Raw genomic sequence first — 17,725 nt, 5'->3', positions numbered from 1 at the left:
CTAAAAATGAAGCAAACGCATTGCGCTCCTGCATCAACACACAAATTTATATCAATCCTTTGCCTAAGCATTGGAGACATTACATGGGCTTGCAGCTTGCTTCAATCTGTCCGTTTCCTCTCCTGCCCCTTCACTTGCTCCTGCTACCTTGTCAATATTGCTTCATGCAATGCCTCTCTCAACTGCCTGCTCTGGGTTGCTAGTAACTGGGTTGATTCAAGTGCCGCTGTGTCACGAGCCCCCATCATGGGAAGAACCTGCGAGTAACAAAAAGGACTTGCAGACCTGACTCTCTTAAGGTTAAGGGCCGGGGAGGGGGGTCAACCTTGCAAAATTCCATGTGGTCCCATTCCCCCTCCCTGATGTGCAGGTATGCATAGCCCCAATTTTTATGGGATCACTAAATCAGAGCTACAATATCCACCAGGCTTCAGTAGTTCTGTGAGACATGGTACAAAGTCTTGGTTTTCATTACCATACAAGATATGAAGCTGTTTCCTGTATCTATTTATTCAGTATTTGTACCCAACACACTTATGGAATAGTTATAATTAAAGAGATAATTGAGTACAAATATAACCCTTGATTATTGTGAACAACCTGCAGTATAACAGGGACAGCACCACCTAGTGGCTCATCTGGTTATGTCATTACAAAATAAAGGGTTATAGCCCTAAAATTCCACTGGGGTTCTTCCACTCTCCCACCGTATGTTTATGTCGTTTCTTTTGGGATTCTGTTGCTCTTCCGCAATAGTAGTGGCAGAATTTATAGGCCGATTTCTGTAGATAACTCCTGATAATTCAAAGTAACGTGTTAAAAAGTTTGACCTATCCAATTATTTGAATTAGGCAATGTAAATAACATAGCAAAATGGGGATTAAGTGCTAAAACGTTTTGAATTAAGCAACTTTGCATTAAAAGTAGGATGTACTTGGTAGCAATATTAAACAGAAAAGACCACAAGTAGGGTTACCGCCTTTTACCACCATCTACAAGGCTCAAGTCAAGATGTGGTGGGATACACACCATTGCCTGGATGGTGCAGCTATAACACTCAAGCTCAATACCATTCAGGGCAATGCAGTCCACTTGTTCAGCACCCCTGCATCTGAACTCAATATCCACCCCTCTAGCACCAGTGCACTTTGGCTGCAGTATATACCATCTACAGAATGTACTGCAACTAATCTCCAAGCCTACTTCAACAGCACCTCTCAGCTCCACGGCCTCTGCCACTGAAAAAGAGAAGTGCAGCAATGCCACCTGCTAGTTTCCCTCCAAGACAAGCACCATCCTGACTTGGACAAGTATCACTGTTCCTTCATTGTCACTGAGTCAATATCCTGAAACTTCCTGCCTCTCACCATTCTGGAAGCATCACCAACTCAAGGCAGCCCAGCGCCAACTTATCAGGGCAACTAAGAATGGGCAATAATTGTGGCCTTGCCATCGTCATCCACATCTAGAGAACATTTCCTTGTTTTTAAAAACTTAGAATTCCACATCCTTTTTTAAAAAACAGATTTATCAACTTGCCCACCTACTTTTAAAGATTTATGTATCTGAACCAACGCTGTTCAACATTTTACCATTTAGTGTTTATGTTCTCTCCTTATTCATCCTCTCAAAATGTATCATCTTGCATATCTCCACATTAAATTTCATCTGACATCAATCTAATCTACTAATCCATGTCCCCCTGAAATTGTTTAGTCCTTTTATTTAACCACATACCTAATTATGTATCATTTGTAAGTTTTGAAATCTATGTACCTTAATTTTCTCAACAACCCTCCTATGCAGCACATCAAACGCCTTTTGAAAATCTAAATACACATCTGAACAAGGCCTGCTGCTCAAAATAAAGATCGAAAACAAGTATGTGGTCTTAAGTAGCAAAGGATAAAGACTTTACTAAATACTGACAACGGGTCTATTCACCAAGTGCTAACCCACTTCTTTAGAGCTGCAATGCACGAGTTTAAAAAGAGCAAATATTTTATTCTTCAAAATAACCACTGAGACCATTCCTTACTTAGAAAAGACACAGTATTTACCCTAGTCATTACCGCAGTGACTTTATTCACTTTTTAAAAAAAAATCACAATTATCCAAATATATTTAAAAATTGAAATACATCCCTCAAAGACAACAATGGATTTAAAAATAAAGATCGAAAACAAGTATTTCAAACGTCAGTGCCCCACAGTTGCTGTGAAATTATTTTGACATGTGGGCAAGAACTAAAGAAACTGATCTGTCATGATGGTATCTACATTTTGACAGAGAAACTGGTGCTGTCATATGGTCTGTTATTGCTATTACACTGAACTTTCAGCATTAGTGTTACATTGGGATTTGAAATGTGCAAGAATCAAATGCAGTGTAATTCTGCTGGTGCCACTCAGATTCCTAGAATACTAATGTAAGCAATACTACCTTCAAGATGTCATATCTAAGTCATTTTCAGTTAAATTAGTCTCAGCACAAGTATAGGCAAAGACTGCCTTTTGCTTTCTTTACACAAAGCACGTGTTTTCTATTGGTTGAAAATGGGTTACATCAGCTATGCATTTAAGGGGAAGCTAGATAAACAGATGAGGGAGAAGGGACTAGAAGGATACAATGATAGGGTTAGATGAAGTAGGGTGGGAAGAAGCTCATGTGGAGCATAAACAATGGTGTGGACTTGTTGGGACGAATGGCCTGTTTCTATGCTGTACATTACATTCTTTTTAATTCTTTGCAAGTAGAGGGGATCAGGGAATTATGCTCCACATGAGTATTTTAAAAGATGGAAAAGCACAAGAGGAGTTGTGCCTCCTCCCCTTCCATAGCAGTGTGAGCTGGCAAAATAACTCATCACATGGTTAACAGCATCACCAGTGCAACATCAGCAGTCCCCAGGGTCTGAAGCAAGTCGGGGAATCAGAAGTTCAAGTCTACAACCCATGTCTTATTGCAACTGGCCTTTAATGCAAATACTAAAGTATCCAAATGACACATCATGTTAAGGACATTTCTGAATTATACACTAAGCGAAGTAAAAGTTAAAAAAAAAATCTTCAACTATGGGGAACTGCAGTTTTAAAATAGGAAACAAAGATTAGGAAGAAATACAATCTAAATACTTTACTGTTTTATTCCTGTAAGTGCACACAAACTGGCAGTGGAACAAATTTATACAAAAGTTTACTGTACAAGAGCAACAATTCTGTACATTGTGGCCCATTAGAAAGAATCAATTTTTTTGTACGCAACCATACTATTCACTTTGTGTATGGTGGTGGTGAAAGATCTCAGGCGAACCTCTTCGGAGTTGTTGATAAACTGTGGCCCTGATTCTTCCCACTTTTCTGGTACCTCCAGGTCTTTGTCTGTGTATATCAGAAGATCAAAAGAACCTGAAAAACCAATAGTGTTAAAATGAAAACAGATCGACAACACGGCCACAAGATAAATACAGACGACGAAAGTCATTCAACCCATCTTAATTCATCCATCCAGAGAGGTCCTGAAGTCCCCCATTGCAGTATCCAATTTTTTTTTTTAAAAAGTGTTTTCATCTCCACTATTCTATCTGCAAATCCATTTCCGGTATTGACCACTGAAGAAATTTCCTCGCCCTATTCTTGCAATTTAATTTGAAGTAGCTTTTCAGATTTGCCTTTTCCTTACTGTTTACTATCTTATATGCCACAAGATTGCTGCTCAGATGCCTCCTTTCCAGGAAAAGTCCAAGTCTATCTGGTCTTACTTTGTAACTCAGATCGTGTGACACTAGGGATCAGTCTCATGGCTCTTCTTTGAACTGCTTCCAACATTTGAATGTCTCCCTTATGTCTCAGTGGCCAGAACCAGATACAGTATTCAAGGTGCGATCTGATCAGAGTACTACACAGTTGGAATGTTACTTCCTCTGATTTCCCATACTTGCACTCTGATTTTGGTTATCAAGACTCCTAGGCCTCTTTGAACTTCATCTGTAGCTACTTCAGCATCATCCATGGAATGTGTTGCCCATTTTTCCTTCCTATGTAATAACTAATTTCTCTGCAGATGCAAAAACAAAGAAATCTAAAAACCTCAAACAAGTCAAAGCTTCAGCCATGAACATTAATAAACTGATGGGATGAACACCAAGGTTCATGGTAACCAATTACCCTAGAACTTGTATGCTTAATCAACTATGCAGTAATGGGTACTAAATTTTCCTGCTGTTTTAGATCTGCCAGTATAAAGAAATTTAAATCAGGCAACAGTTGCTGGGCAAGAAAATTTTCACAGTCCATGATTTCTGAAATATCTTGGATTTTTTTTGATGGTATCATGTTTGAATCCTGTTAATACAATTTATTAATCCAACTTGGAAAACAGTCCCCCGAAAGTACAGTATCTTTGCTCAGAAATGTTACCACAACAGCAAAAGAAATGCAGTTAGCCTTTAGACCTCTGAATCATCTAAGATTGTTCAAAAGCCCCTTTAACATTGGAGGTCTTCAAAGACCTACTGTAACAAAGGAGGAAGCTCTTCTACAATTTAGATGCTGAGTATTTTAGAGTCTTTCACTAAGTTTTGGGCGAGGGCTACACTCAGGAATACTAAATACACTTTACCGTGGAACCATGCGGCAAGTTCCCAATTTCAGCTGCCACTACGGGCCATTGATGTGTGAAGGACGGGCATTTCCCTACAAGAAGGGGAAGAAGCTATAGGATAAATAGCTATTAAAACTGTAGGACCAATAGTTTTAATAGAGCAATCTCACTTCTTGAGTGTGCTGAATTAGCCCTTCTTCCCAACAGCATTCCCTTGCTTTTTCTCACTGGACAAGAGATGGAATGATGCTGAATCCCAGTCCTGGCAACATTCCACAGCCAATCAAAGAATAAAAGCCTACAAGAGCAAGTTCTGTTGAAGGACACACAGGAGGGGGAGGTGCATCAGATTTGCAACAGAACCAAAGTATAGTGTGAAATTCCAAACATCCACGCCTAAACTAACACAGCTCACAAAAAAAAGTTACATCGGTGAGATTACATGTAGCGTGAACCGTATCATGGAGAGCAGGACATAAAATGATTCTTTGCAAATTCCCACATGGCAGGATGCTGGCCTCAGCTTTGCTATCCGGAAAAAGATCAAGCGCAGGCTAGGCATTATCTTACAGAATGATAACTAGATGATAAAAATAAATCACAGAGCGCTGCTCTCATTCAGCACCTAGCGACCAGTTATTGTACAGCAATTAACAGGTTTGGAAGCAGGTTGGTTGCCAGCCCTCTCAGGTTAGGTATTGGTGTGGTGCGGAGGGGACCAGAAGGGGAAGAAAAACAAATTAGCAACATTAGTAACAAATATTTTAATACCTTATATAAATGCCAAGAAAAATATTCACTTACATGCAGCATCTAGTAAAGGCAAGAAAGTCACCGTAGCAGTGATCTGTCTAATGACAGACCGGATTTCATCTTGAATCGCTTTCTCAGATTTCTCCCTTGCTTGGCTGTAATGAAACAATTACATTGAAAGCAACGTACTGGCCGAACAACAATCAGTAACCTCAATATTGCTGGTCTTTATTTCAGGCAATATTGAAAACTGAAGTTCTTTTTGAAACTACACATGTGCTGCAAATCTTAAAATGGGACTATTTTGTTGAGGTTAATTTGGAGCCAAGATGCTTCTGCTTCCCTCTTGTTCATATAAACTTGATGTTTCCCTTTCATCTCTTAGAATGCTGGTAGCGCTGTAGACTGTGAGCTAGCCACCAAGTTTTTAGCTCAAGTCACGAGTTCCACAACCCCAAGATTAGAATAATAAAATTATTCAGATGTCAGAAGCAACTTTAGTACTACAATGGTAACTCTGTTACAAAATACACAAACATGTAAAGAATTTTAAAATATTACTTCATGGTACCATAGGTGCAGCACAGGAGGAGGCAATTCAGCCCATTGTGCCTGTCCCAGCTCTTTGAAAGAGCTATCCAATTAGTCCCAGTCCCCTGCTCTTTCCCCATAGCCTTTAAATTTTTTCCCTTCAAGTATTTATCCAATTCCCTCTTGAAAGTTACGATTGAATCTGCTTCCACCACCCTTTCAGGCAGTGCATTCCAGATCGTTACAACTCGCTGCGTAAAAAAATGTTTCCTCATGTCGCCTCTGGCTCTTTTGCCAATCACCTTAAATCTGTGTCTTCTGGTTACTGACCCTTCTGCCACTGGAAACAGTTTCTCCTTATTTACTGTCAAAACATGATTTTGAACACCTCTATCAAATCTTCCCTTAACCTTCTTTGTTCTAAGGAGAACAGTCCCAGCTTTTCCATATAACTGAAGTCCCTCATCCTTGGCACCATTCTAATAAATCTCTTTTGTACCTCTCTAAGGTCTTGACATCCTTCCTAAAGTGTGGTGCTCAGTGGGCTACAGTAATATACAATGCAATTGAGGCCTAACCAGTGTTTTATAAAGGTTGAGCATAACTTTCTTGCTTTTGTACTCAAAGCCTCTTAATAAAACCTAGGATCCCATATGCCTTAAGAAGGCCTTCTCAACTTGTCCTGCCACCTTCAAAGATTTGTGTGCACACACTCCTAGGTCTGTTCCTGCACCCCCTTTAAAATTGAACCATTTAGTTTATATTGCCTCTCCTCATTCTTTATACCAAAATGCATCACTTCGTACTTCTCTGCATTAAATTTCATCTGCCATGTGTCTGCCCATTTCACCAGTCTGTCTATATCCTCCACATTGTTTAATACGTTTCCGAGTTTCGTGTCATCTGCAAACTTTGAAATTGTACCCAAGTCCAAGTCATTAATGTATATAAAAAAGAGCAGTGGTCCTAAAACTGAACCCAGTTTTAGGACCACGGTATACTTCCCTCCAGTCTGAAAAATAACCATTCACCACTACTCTGATTTCTGTCCCTATTCTAGCATTTTTGTAAGTTTTTCTTCTGAAAAGAATTACTTTTAAGTGTGCCTGTAGGAAGCCATTATCCATTTTGGAGATCGGACTCGCATTGTAAAAACTGGCCTCAGATTGGCAGAAAAGCAGGTCCTAAGGATGTTTTTTCAGCCAAAGCTCAGAAGTCAAACTTGCTGTAGCAGTTACTAATGACATAGAGCAAGTTAACTTAGCGCATTTTTTTTTCCAGCAAGCAAGAAATGTTCCTGACGGTTGAGCTGTCGGTGAACCCAGTCCCTAGCTTGCAATCCAAGATAATTCATCAGCTTCATTCCACCTTCTTAGACAATTTTTATAGGTATTTTCTCCATTTTTCGGTTCCTTGACTATTCCCCTTTCCTTACCCTCTAACTCATTAGTGCTCATGATTTCCTTAAAACTTAAAAACAAACAAGTTCACACATTTGCTCATTTTCAGTCACATTTTTCACAAGCCATCACCTCTTGCAAAGATTGATACTACAATTAAAACATTATCTCGATCTCCTCCATTATCCTCTACACCGAGTAACCCTTTGTCCTCCGAGTTCAACCTACAGATAAACTCCCCTGGCCCCTGTCCTCAGACTTCTGAGTTCCTACCTTCACTCAGTCTTGACCTTCACATAACCTCTCCCAACCACACCCAACTTCACCATCTCATCCAGCTCCTGCACTACCAAACACCAATAAGATTATGCCTGAATACTTCCTTATCTCCTTTATCACCCATGGTCCCCGGCCTTCTTCCAACTGCACCACCTTCACCTTCCGCCCCTAGAAAAAACTCCGCAGGCTCCCTCGCTAATTCATTCGAACTCCACTCATCATGACACCTCTACCACCTAAGAAACAACTGGACACTGCTGGGGCTGGGGAGCTGTAGATCCTTTCAGGATATACGGGCCAAGGAGGGCCGGCCGAATGAAGTCCTCATTTTTTATCTTGTAAAGTTAGCTACAGCTTCAAAACTGGTACATTACCATCACATTCCTGCTGGTGGTGCTGCTGAGCTTTTACAAAGTCACTGTACCTACACCAGCAAGAACCATGTGGTACTGTAGCCCCAAGCCTACTGGGATCTATACAACTTTTTGTTAGCCCATATGTTATGGAGTAATTTGGCAAGCACCAGAGTAGCAAAAATGGCTACACAGAAATTGGGGATTGATAGCATATAGAAAGTACACTGTCTAAAAAAAGACAGCCAGTGACACCTTTTTTGAAACAATTCAGTTGAAAAGAAGAGGAATTACACACAAAGCAATAACCAGTCTTTTCTCTGCCAGTTTGCTGGGTTTCCAGCATTTCGTTTTTTGTTCCAAACATTAATAACTTGGACACAATATCTTGGAAAGTTCAAACCTTTCTTTCATTGGAACTTAGGAACAGGAGTAGGCCATTTAGCCCCTCGAGTCAGTTCCAACATTCAATTAGATCATGGCTGATCTGTATCATAACTCCATCTACCTGCCTTGGTTCCATAACCCTTAATACCTTTGCCTAACAAAAATTTATCAATCTTAGTTTTTAAATTTTCAATTGACCTAGCCTCAACAGCTTTTCACATTCATCAAACCTGATAAAAACAAATCTAAAGAAAAGATTTGCATTCAGATAAAGCCAATGAGATTCCTTATCACTTATGTTAACTATAAACGCATTGGTTAACAGGAACAGGTTTGCAAATGGTCAACTGCAACACTATTAGTTACAGTGTGCAAGTCAGTTAAAGCATTAAACTTGCGTATTTTAAAGCAATGTTTTGTAACTTTCCTTAACTCTACAACTAGTACATAAGATTCTACAATTCAGTTAATTCCTCATTTGGATTTTCCAACAACTGACAGATTAAGTTGCCAGATTTGATACAGAATACAATTGGGCTGACATCTGTTATGTTACATAAATGAAAACTGTAAATATCAGAGAGTGGAGCAGTAATTATTTAAACCTCCATTAACAGTTCAGGGAGGAAATTCCACCCCAAAATAATCTAACTGGGTCAAATTTACAGCCGGAAAACTATTACAGGTTAGCTTGTAGGCTGCATTTTCTTCCTTTTCCCACATCTTTGAAATTACATCTCTTGCTAAAAACATAATGATACAAATTATGCATAATTTTTCCACAGTGTAGGCAGAAATATTACTGACATTCATATACTTGCCATAGAGGGAGCGCAGCATAGGTTCACCAGACTGATTCCTGGGATGGCAGGGCTGTCGTTTGAGGATACTGGGTCGACTCGGCCTGTATTCACTCGAGTTTAGAAGAATGAGAGGGGATCTCATTGAAACATATAAAATTCTGACAGGGCTAGACAGACTGGATGCAGGGAGGACATTTCCCCTGGCTGGGGGTTTCAGAACGAGGTGTCATAGTCTCAGGATACGGGGTAGGACATTTAGGACTGAGATGAGGAGAAATTCTTCACTCAGAGGGTGGTGAACCTGTGGAATTCTCTACCACAGAAGGCTGTGGAGGCCAAGTCACTGAATATATTTAAGAAGGAGCTAGATAGATTTCTAGACATAAAAGGCATCAATGGCTATGAGGAGAGAGCAGGAACATGGTATTGAGATAGAGGATCAGCCATGATCATAGTGAATGGCGGAGCAGGCTCGAAGGGCCGAATGGCCTACTCCTGCTCCTATTTTCTATGTTTCTCAATCAAGAGATTTATAGTGGTCTTTGTAGTTACATTAAGTCTGCAGTCACGTACCATGTAAAGATATTTGTGGGACTGTTCTTTCTTCGTAATTAACTGTCAAATATCACTCCAAAAATCTTTCAGTGATTAAATCATAATTGTTAGCCCTTCAGTGTGGATATCATGTATAAACTACATGCAACACAATACCCACCTCTGGATGGGGGAGGGGGCTGGCAGGAAGACAACAACAAAGCAGTAATACTAGCCAGGCCCTTTTATACCTTATACTCCACATATGGTGCTCGTGTGGCACTATCTTTTAGACTGGCACTTAATTTGCAATACAAATTTGAATCTTATAGCACAACTAACTAAAAAAGGTGATTGAGACAGTAATGCTGTATTATAACAGTAACCACCGTGAAGTTTCCAGTCAGATCCATTCTTAAACTACTAAAAACATCCTTGGCAATCAGGCAAATAAGCAGCGTTGCAAGTATGAGCTCAAAGTATACTTTGCTTTCCTCACCCAAGTGCAAGCAGACATAACTACAGCTGCCCCTTGTAGTACTTAATCATAGAAGTTACAACATGGAAACAGGCCCTTCGGCCCAACATGTCCATGTCGCCCAGTTTATACCACTAAGCTAGTCCCAATTGCCTGCACTTGGCCCATATCCCTCTATACCCATCTTACCCATGTAACTGTCCAAATGCTTTTTAAAAGACAAAATTGTACCAGCCTCTACTACTGCCTCTGGCAGCTCGTTCCAGACACTCACCACCCTTTGAGTGAAAAAATTGCCCCTCTGGACCCTTTTGCATCTCTCCCCTCTCACCTTAAATCTATGTCCCCTCGTTATAGACTCCCCTACCTTTGGGAAAAGATTTTGACCATCTATCTTATCTATGCCCCTCATTATTTTATAGACTTCTATAAGATCACCCCTTAACCTCCTACTCTCCAGGGAAAAAAGTCCCAGTCTGTCTAACCTCTCCCTATAAGTCAAACCATCAAGTCCCGGTAGCATCCTAGTAAATCTTTTCTGCACTCTTTCTAGTTTAATAATATCCTTTCTATAATAGGGTGACCAGAACTGTACACAGTACTCCAAGTGTGGCCTCACCAATGCCCTGTACAACTTCAACAAGACATCCCAACTCCTGCATTCAATGTTCTGACCAATGAAACCAAGCATGCCGAATGCCTTCTTCACCACCTTATCCACCTGTGACTCCACTTTCAAGGAGCTATGAACCTGTACTCCTAGATCTCTTTGTTCTATAACTCTCCCCAACGCCCTACCATTAACGGAGTAGGTCCTGGCCCGATTCGATCTACCAAAATGCATCACCTCACATTTATCTAAATTAAACTCCATCTGCCATTCATCGGCCCACTGGCCCAATTTATCAAGATCCCGTTGCAATCCTAGATAACCTTCTTCACTGTCCACAATGCCACCAATCTTGGTGTCATCTGCAAACTTACTAACCATGCCTCCTAAAATTCTCATCCAAATCATTAATATAAATAACAAATAATGCTCCACTACTGCACTAAGGTACATAAAAAATAATGGGTGCAAGGCAATTTTAAGGTTATCATCTCATCTCATTTCAGGAGACAACTAAACTCAAGCAGCTTATGATGCATGAACCCCTACATGAGATTTCAACCATACACTCACTCTACTTTTTCCATTTTTGCCTGTACAAGCAGTATGTACAGTTTGAACAATTGTAAGATCATCCCATAAACCTAATTTTCACAGCAGCACAAAGCTAAAAAGATTAAAACAGAAGATACTCAATAGCAGTGTCAGCCATGGCTCACTTGGTAGCACACTCGCCTCGGATTCAGAAGGTTGTGGGTTCAAGTCCCATTCCAGAGACACGAGCACAAAATCTAGGCTGACACTCCAGTGCAGTACTGAGGGAATGCTGCACTGTCGGAGGTGTTTCTTTCGGATGAGACATTAAACCAAGGCCCCATCTGCCCCCTTAGGTGGACGTAAAAGATCCCATAGCACTATTTTGAAGAAGAACAGGTGTTATCCAGTATCCTGGCCAATATTTATCCCTCAACCAACATCAACAGATTATCGGGTCATTTATCTCTCTGCTGTTCGTGGGAGCTTGCTGAGTGCAAATTGGCTGCTGTATTTCCTACATAATAACAGTCATTACACTTCAAAAGTACTTCATTTGCTGTAAAGCACTTTGGGACGTCCTGAAAGGCTCTATATAAATGTAAGTTCTATCTGGTTCTATCTATCTAGCACCTGTGCAGCCTATGGCAAAGAATTCACCGAGTGACACTGGCCCCTTAACTCTATAGTGCTATCGAGGCTAGTAAGCTTGATCTACCGCAACAAGTGAGTTTTGCACCAATCACCCCCCCCCCCCCCCACCCAGTGTGAACTCTATTCATACAAAAGGCTTTAATAGGTATGCATGCGTAGATACATATATAAAAAAAGTTTATTGCTTATTTACAATTTAGGTGTGGAGGGTTACATTAGGCTTCAGCCTAGAGATCCAGATTCTGTCTCTCTCTTAAAAGGATCTGTTGCCCAGAGGTAGACAAATGAAGGGAGACAGAACTTTTTGTGTGAGAGGTAGTTGCACATATCAACACATTCATAACATAAATGCCAGTGCTTTTGATATTTGCCACTTCTGTGCATAAATGTGCAATAAAGCATTACAAAAGAGTTTTGATAGCTGCTTCTGGGAAGCATAAGTCAATTTATAGGTCACATTTATTGCATGATGCTCTGCTCACACAAACACATCCACTTCAAAGGAAAAGCACATGTGAAAAATTCTGGACAGGTCCTATCCTTCTCAAAAAGGAAAGCGATTAGCTTAAGACAATTTTAGCTATCTAACATTTTTGAATCAAAGATGGCTCTAGAAGTAACCACCTTAAACATGATGCTTGGGTTTTTTTTAAAATTACAGCTTGGACTGGTACATAAGATGTCTCAATACTTACCTGCTTTCAGTCATAGTTTTGTCACAATCAATATCAAACTGCCATCTTTCTAGAGCCTCATTAGTTTCAATACTGTTGACAACCACCACAAGCCTTTGAACGAAGTGGTTACACAACCAATCTGAAACACAAAAACAGATTTAGAACAAGCACTGTCCTAAGGAAAAAGCAGTAAGTAAGCCAATATGTTTGTAGACAAAAAAATCCAATGGCAATTTCTCATTTTCCTAACCATTACCATAATGAATTTATATCTTTTCTAAATCTCACACTGTTTGGTGTACTGCTGGAAACTGTCTACAAAAAGCTTGACAAGTTAGCTCCCAACAGTCCAGAAGCTGAATTACTAATAAATGCTACATAACCATTTTGAAACTTTTTTGGTATCTTTCTAGTATTTGCCATTGATAGAAAGGGAAGGCTTTCTAATCTGATTTGACAGATTAGTACATTCCCCACTACTCCCTTCCTCCCAAGTTATGCTCTGTCTTCAATGGCACTAGCTTAAACTTGCTTCTTATACCTTTCCCCTTCCCAAACATCAGCGGTACGTCACACCCAATAAGAACATTAAAAAAGTATGGAATGGCAAACTACCACATTGCCCAACCAACCAGTTCCTTTCAATAAATCATCGTCAAAGGCTTTCCACAGATATTTGATCCTTAGGCTGCCTCATTCAGTTGCCCTTTTCTCACTCGTTTGCCCCTTTCCATCTCATGGCACTGATGATTTATGCATAGTGGCAGCAGCATACAGGGGGACCAGCACCAGACAGTTTGGGGGCATCCAGGAGAATGAGTCAGCACCAGAGGCAGGTGAGTGCATTGCCCCAGAGTGAGCAACAGTAATACACAATGCAATCAGAGCACAGAATACCAAGGGGTGTTGAGGGGATTGGGCTCAGAGGCTGAAACCAAAATAGGAGCAGAGGGATAAAATTTGAGAGTGGCTGAGATTAACAGTGCTTTGTAAAACTGCAAATTTATCAAACAGAACACAAGGCAAATAAGTGTTTAGTACCAAATAGGTTTAAAAAAAAATCAAAAATTTAAATGAACATAAATACAGTTCTTGCTATTGAACTCAGTACTGCAGTGTTACAGGCAAAACTATTATACTGAGTTTCACTCAGACTGCATATTTGGTATTGGTGCAATAACATCTTTTGCACCATACCAATGGCAAACAAGCAATATAGCACTGCTGACTTCACATAAATTACTGGTGGAGAAACCATCTGAAAGAATATCTTGCATTATTAGAATCATAGAATCTGACAGCACAGGAGGCCATTCGGCCCATCATGCCTGTGCCAGCTCTTTGAAAGAGCAAAAATTATGCCCCAGCTTTCCCCATAGCCCTGCAATTTTTCCCTTTTCAAGTATATACATCCAATTAAATCTACTTCCACCACGATTTCAAACAGTGATTGCAGATCATAACTCACTGCGTAGAATCATAGAATTGTTACATCACGGAAGGAGGCCATTCGGCCCATCGAGACCGCGATGGCTCTATGCAAGAGCAATCCAGTTAGTCCCACTCCCCACCCCCATCGCCCAGCAAATTATTTCCTTTCACGTACTTATCCAGTTCCCTTTTGAAGGCCATGATTGAATCTGCCTCCACCACCCCCTCGGGCAGTGCATTCCAGATCATAATCACTCGCTGTATAAAAGGGTTTTCCTCATGTCACCTTTGGTTCTTTTGCCAATCACCTTAAATCTACGTCCTCTGGCTCTTGACCTTTCTGCCAATGGGAACAGTTTCTCTCTACTCTGTCTAGACCCTTCATGATTTTGAATACCTCTATCAAATCTCCTCGCAACCATCTCTGTTCCAAGGAGAATCACCCCGGCTTCTCCGGTCTATCCACGTAACTAAAGCCCCTCATCCCAGGAATCATTCTAGTAAATCTCTTCTGCACCCTCTCTAAGGCCTTCACATCCTTCCTGAATTGCGGTGCCCAGAACTGGTCACAATATTCCATTTGTGGCCGAACCAGTGTTTTATTAAGGTTCATCATGACTTTCATACTTTTGTACTCTATGACTATTTATAAAGCCCAGGATCCCATACGCTTTAACTGCTTCTTCAACCTGCCCTGCCACCTTCAACAATTTGTGCACATATACCCCCAGATCTCTGTCCCTGTACCGCTTTTAGAGTTGTGCCCTCTAGTTTATATTGCCTCTCCTCGTTCTTCCTACCGAAATGTGTCACTTCGCATTTTTCCCGTGTTAAATTTCATCTGCCACATGTCCGCCTCCAGTCTGAAAAACAACCGTGCACCACTACTCTCTGTTTCCTGTCACTTAGCCAATTCTGTATCCATGTCGCTACTGCCCCCTTTATTCCATGGGCCGCAATCTTGATGATAAGCCTACCATGCGGCACTTTATCAAACACCTTTTGAAAGTCCATACACACCACATCATCTGCATTGCCCTCATCTACCCGCTCTGTTACCTCAAAAAACTATCAGGTTAGTTAATCACGATTTGCCTTTAACAAATCCATGCTGGCTTTCCCTAATCAATCTACACTTGTCCAAGTGACTTAATTCTGTCCCAGATTATCGGTTCTAAAAGCTTCCCCACCACTGAGGTTTAACTGACTGGTCTATAGTTGCTGGGTTTATCCTTACACCCTTTCTTGAACAAGGGTGTAACATTTGCAATTCTACAGTCCTCTGGCACCACCCCCACACCTACGGATGTTTGGAAAATTATGGACAGTACCTCTGCAATTTCCACCCTTACTTCCCTCAGCAACCTAGGATACATCCCATCCGGACCAGGTGACTTATCTACTTTAAGTATAGTGATCCTTTCAAATACCACTATCAATTTTTAGCCCATCCAGTATCTCAACTACATCTTCCTTTACTGAGACTCTGGTAGCATCTTCTTCCTTGGTAAATATTTTAGCACCTTGGCCATCCCTTCTGCCTCCCTAATCGGCCCCACCCCTCCTCTTACTACCCTTTTACTGTTTACATGCCTGTAGAAGACTTTTGGATCCCCTTTTATGTTGGCTGCCAGTCTATTCTCATACTCTCTCTTTGCCCTTCTTTTTCCTTTCTCACTTCCCCTCTGAAGTTTCTATATTCTGCCTGGTTCTCACTTGTGTTATTAACCTGACATCTGTTATATGCCCCTTTTTTCCATTTCATCTTACTCACTATCTCTTTTTTGTCATCCAGGGAGCTCTGGCCTTAGTTGCCCTACCTTTCTGCATTGTGGGAATGTGCCTAGACTGTACCCGAACCATCTCCTCTTTAAAGGCCACCCACTGTTCAATTACAGTTTTGCCTGCCAATCTTTGATTCCAATTTACCCAGGCCAGATCTATTGAAATTGGCCCTTCTCCAATTGAGTATTTTTACTTTAGAGTGGTCCGTGTCCTTTTCTATAGCTACTCAAAACCTTATAATATTATGATCGCTGCTCCCTAAATGCTCTCCCACTGACACTTGCTCCACTTGGCCCACCTCATTCCAGCAATGCCTCCTTCCTCGTTGGGCTGGAAACGTACTGGTTAAGAAAGTTATCCTGAACACATTTCAAAAATTCCTCTGCTTCTTTGCCCCTTTTATAATTGTTATCCCAGTCTATATTAGCATAGTTGAAGTCCCTAGTTATCACTACTCTATATCTTTTGCACCTCTTTGTAATTTCTCTGCAAATTTGCTCCACTATATCCTTCCCACTAGTTGGCGGCCTATAGAATACACCCAGTAGTGTAATGGCACCTCTTATTTCTTAACTCTAACCAAATAGATTCTGTCCTTGACCCCTCCAGGACATCCTCTCTCTCCAGTACTGCAATATTCTCCTTAATCAATACTGCAACTACCCCCTCTCCTTTCTTTCCTTCCCCATCTTTCCTGAACACCTTGTATCCAGGAATATTTAGTACCCAATCCTGCCCTTTTTTTGAGCCACGTCTCAGTGATCGCCACAACATCGTATTCCCACGTGGCTATTTGCACCTGCAGCTCACCAACCTTGTTAAAATTCTCATTTCCCTTCTGGTTCTATTTTAAATGTGTCCTCAGGTTACCAATCCTCTCGTCATGGGAAACAGTTTCTCCCTATCTACGCTATCAAATCCCTTCATAATTTTGAACACCTCCATTAAATCTCCCATAGGTTTCTCTGCTCCAAGGAGAGCAATCCTAGCTTCTCTAGTCTCTCCACATAACTGAAGACCCTCATGCCTGGTATAATTCTGGTAAATCTCCTCTGCGCCCTCTCCAAGGCCTTGACATCCTTCCTAGTGTGGTACCTAGAATTGGACACAATACTGTCGAAAACTTAATTACCTATTATATACAATGCATTAACTCCAAACACTTATTTTCAGACAAGTAAGAATTTATTAAAAGATACTTGTATACAAGGGAAGAGTGTTCTAAGCAATGGTCAGAACAACCTCTTCACTGAACAAAGGAAACAGCTCACGTTTATAGTTAATTGAGCTATGCCCACCTGTCATAGAATATGGGCGCACACGTACATTCTTTATTGGTTCAAGTGCTTAGTCAATCAAAATAGGGAACCCACCCTCTGATTCCTCATGACTGCCTCGTGATGTTTGGACACAAGCCTGGGAAAGTAATTTTCCTTAATAAACAGTTTTTTTTAAATCAGTAGGTCTGTACCTAGTCTCAAGGCTATATGGTCATTCATTTCTGTTAGTCAGACAGTTATCAACATAAGCGAACAATAGCGCTTCTGTATGTCTTTGGTGCCTTCTTACTGTGTCTTACGTGTTCTCCTCTTTTGTGTAATGTATCTGTTTTGTTTTGTGTTTAATTCTGATATTGCTGAATTAAAATTGGAGTTATTGAGGTTAAGTGACCTATTAAATTCTGGTTCTTATAAAATATGAGCATGTCAAATTCCAGACATGGGATCTTCACAAAAAAAAAATTGGCATTTTGAATTTTTATCTTGTGATTGGCTGTGGTTTAAAAAAAGGTTCAAAAATAACGGGACAGAAAAAAAAAAGCTATCTGGTATCACCGTGATAGGAAAAGTCGGAAAGCTGGAACAGCTCGGAGAGTTGGTTATAATCATACCCACTAAAAGTATGTGAAAAAAA

At 40.6% G+C, this 17,725-nt stretch overlaps 1 protein-coding gene across 2 annotated transcripts in view; it reads right to left on the bottom strand.

The window, feature by feature from the left end:
- Nucleotides 1–2,066: 2,066 nt before the first annotated feature.
- The window catches only part of mad2l1 (MAD2 mitotic arrest deficient-like 1 (yeast)), a 47,196-nt gene continuing 31,537 nt past the window's right edge, over nucleotides 2,067–17,725 (bottom strand). For both annotated transcript variants that reach the window (XM_068006713.1, XM_068006631.1), the window contains exons 3-5: nucleotides 12,614–12,734; nucleotides 5,407–5,510; nucleotides 2,067–3,407 (exon numbers count right to left, since the gene is read on the bottom strand). In XM_068006713.1, the coding sequence (XP_067862814.1) occupies nucleotides 3,235–3,407; nucleotides 5,407–5,510; nucleotides 12,614–12,734 (398 nt within the window). In that variant the 3' untranslated portion in view covers nucleotides 2,067–3,234. The remainder of the gene's footprint in view (nucleotides 3,408–5,406; nucleotides 5,511–12,613; nucleotides 12,735–17,725) is intronic.

The sequence above is a fragment of the Heptranchias perlo genome, chromosome 1, assembly GCF_035084215.1.
Source record: "Heptranchias perlo isolate sHepPer1 chromosome 1, sHepPer1.hap1, whole genome shotgun sequence".
Classification (NCBI taxonomy): domain Eukaryota; kingdom Metazoa; phylum Chordata; class Chondrichthyes; order Hexanchiformes; family Hexanchidae; genus Heptranchias; species Heptranchias perlo.
Note: the sequence above shows the minus strand (reverse complement) of the source record. Positions and strands in the feature narration are given on the sequence as shown.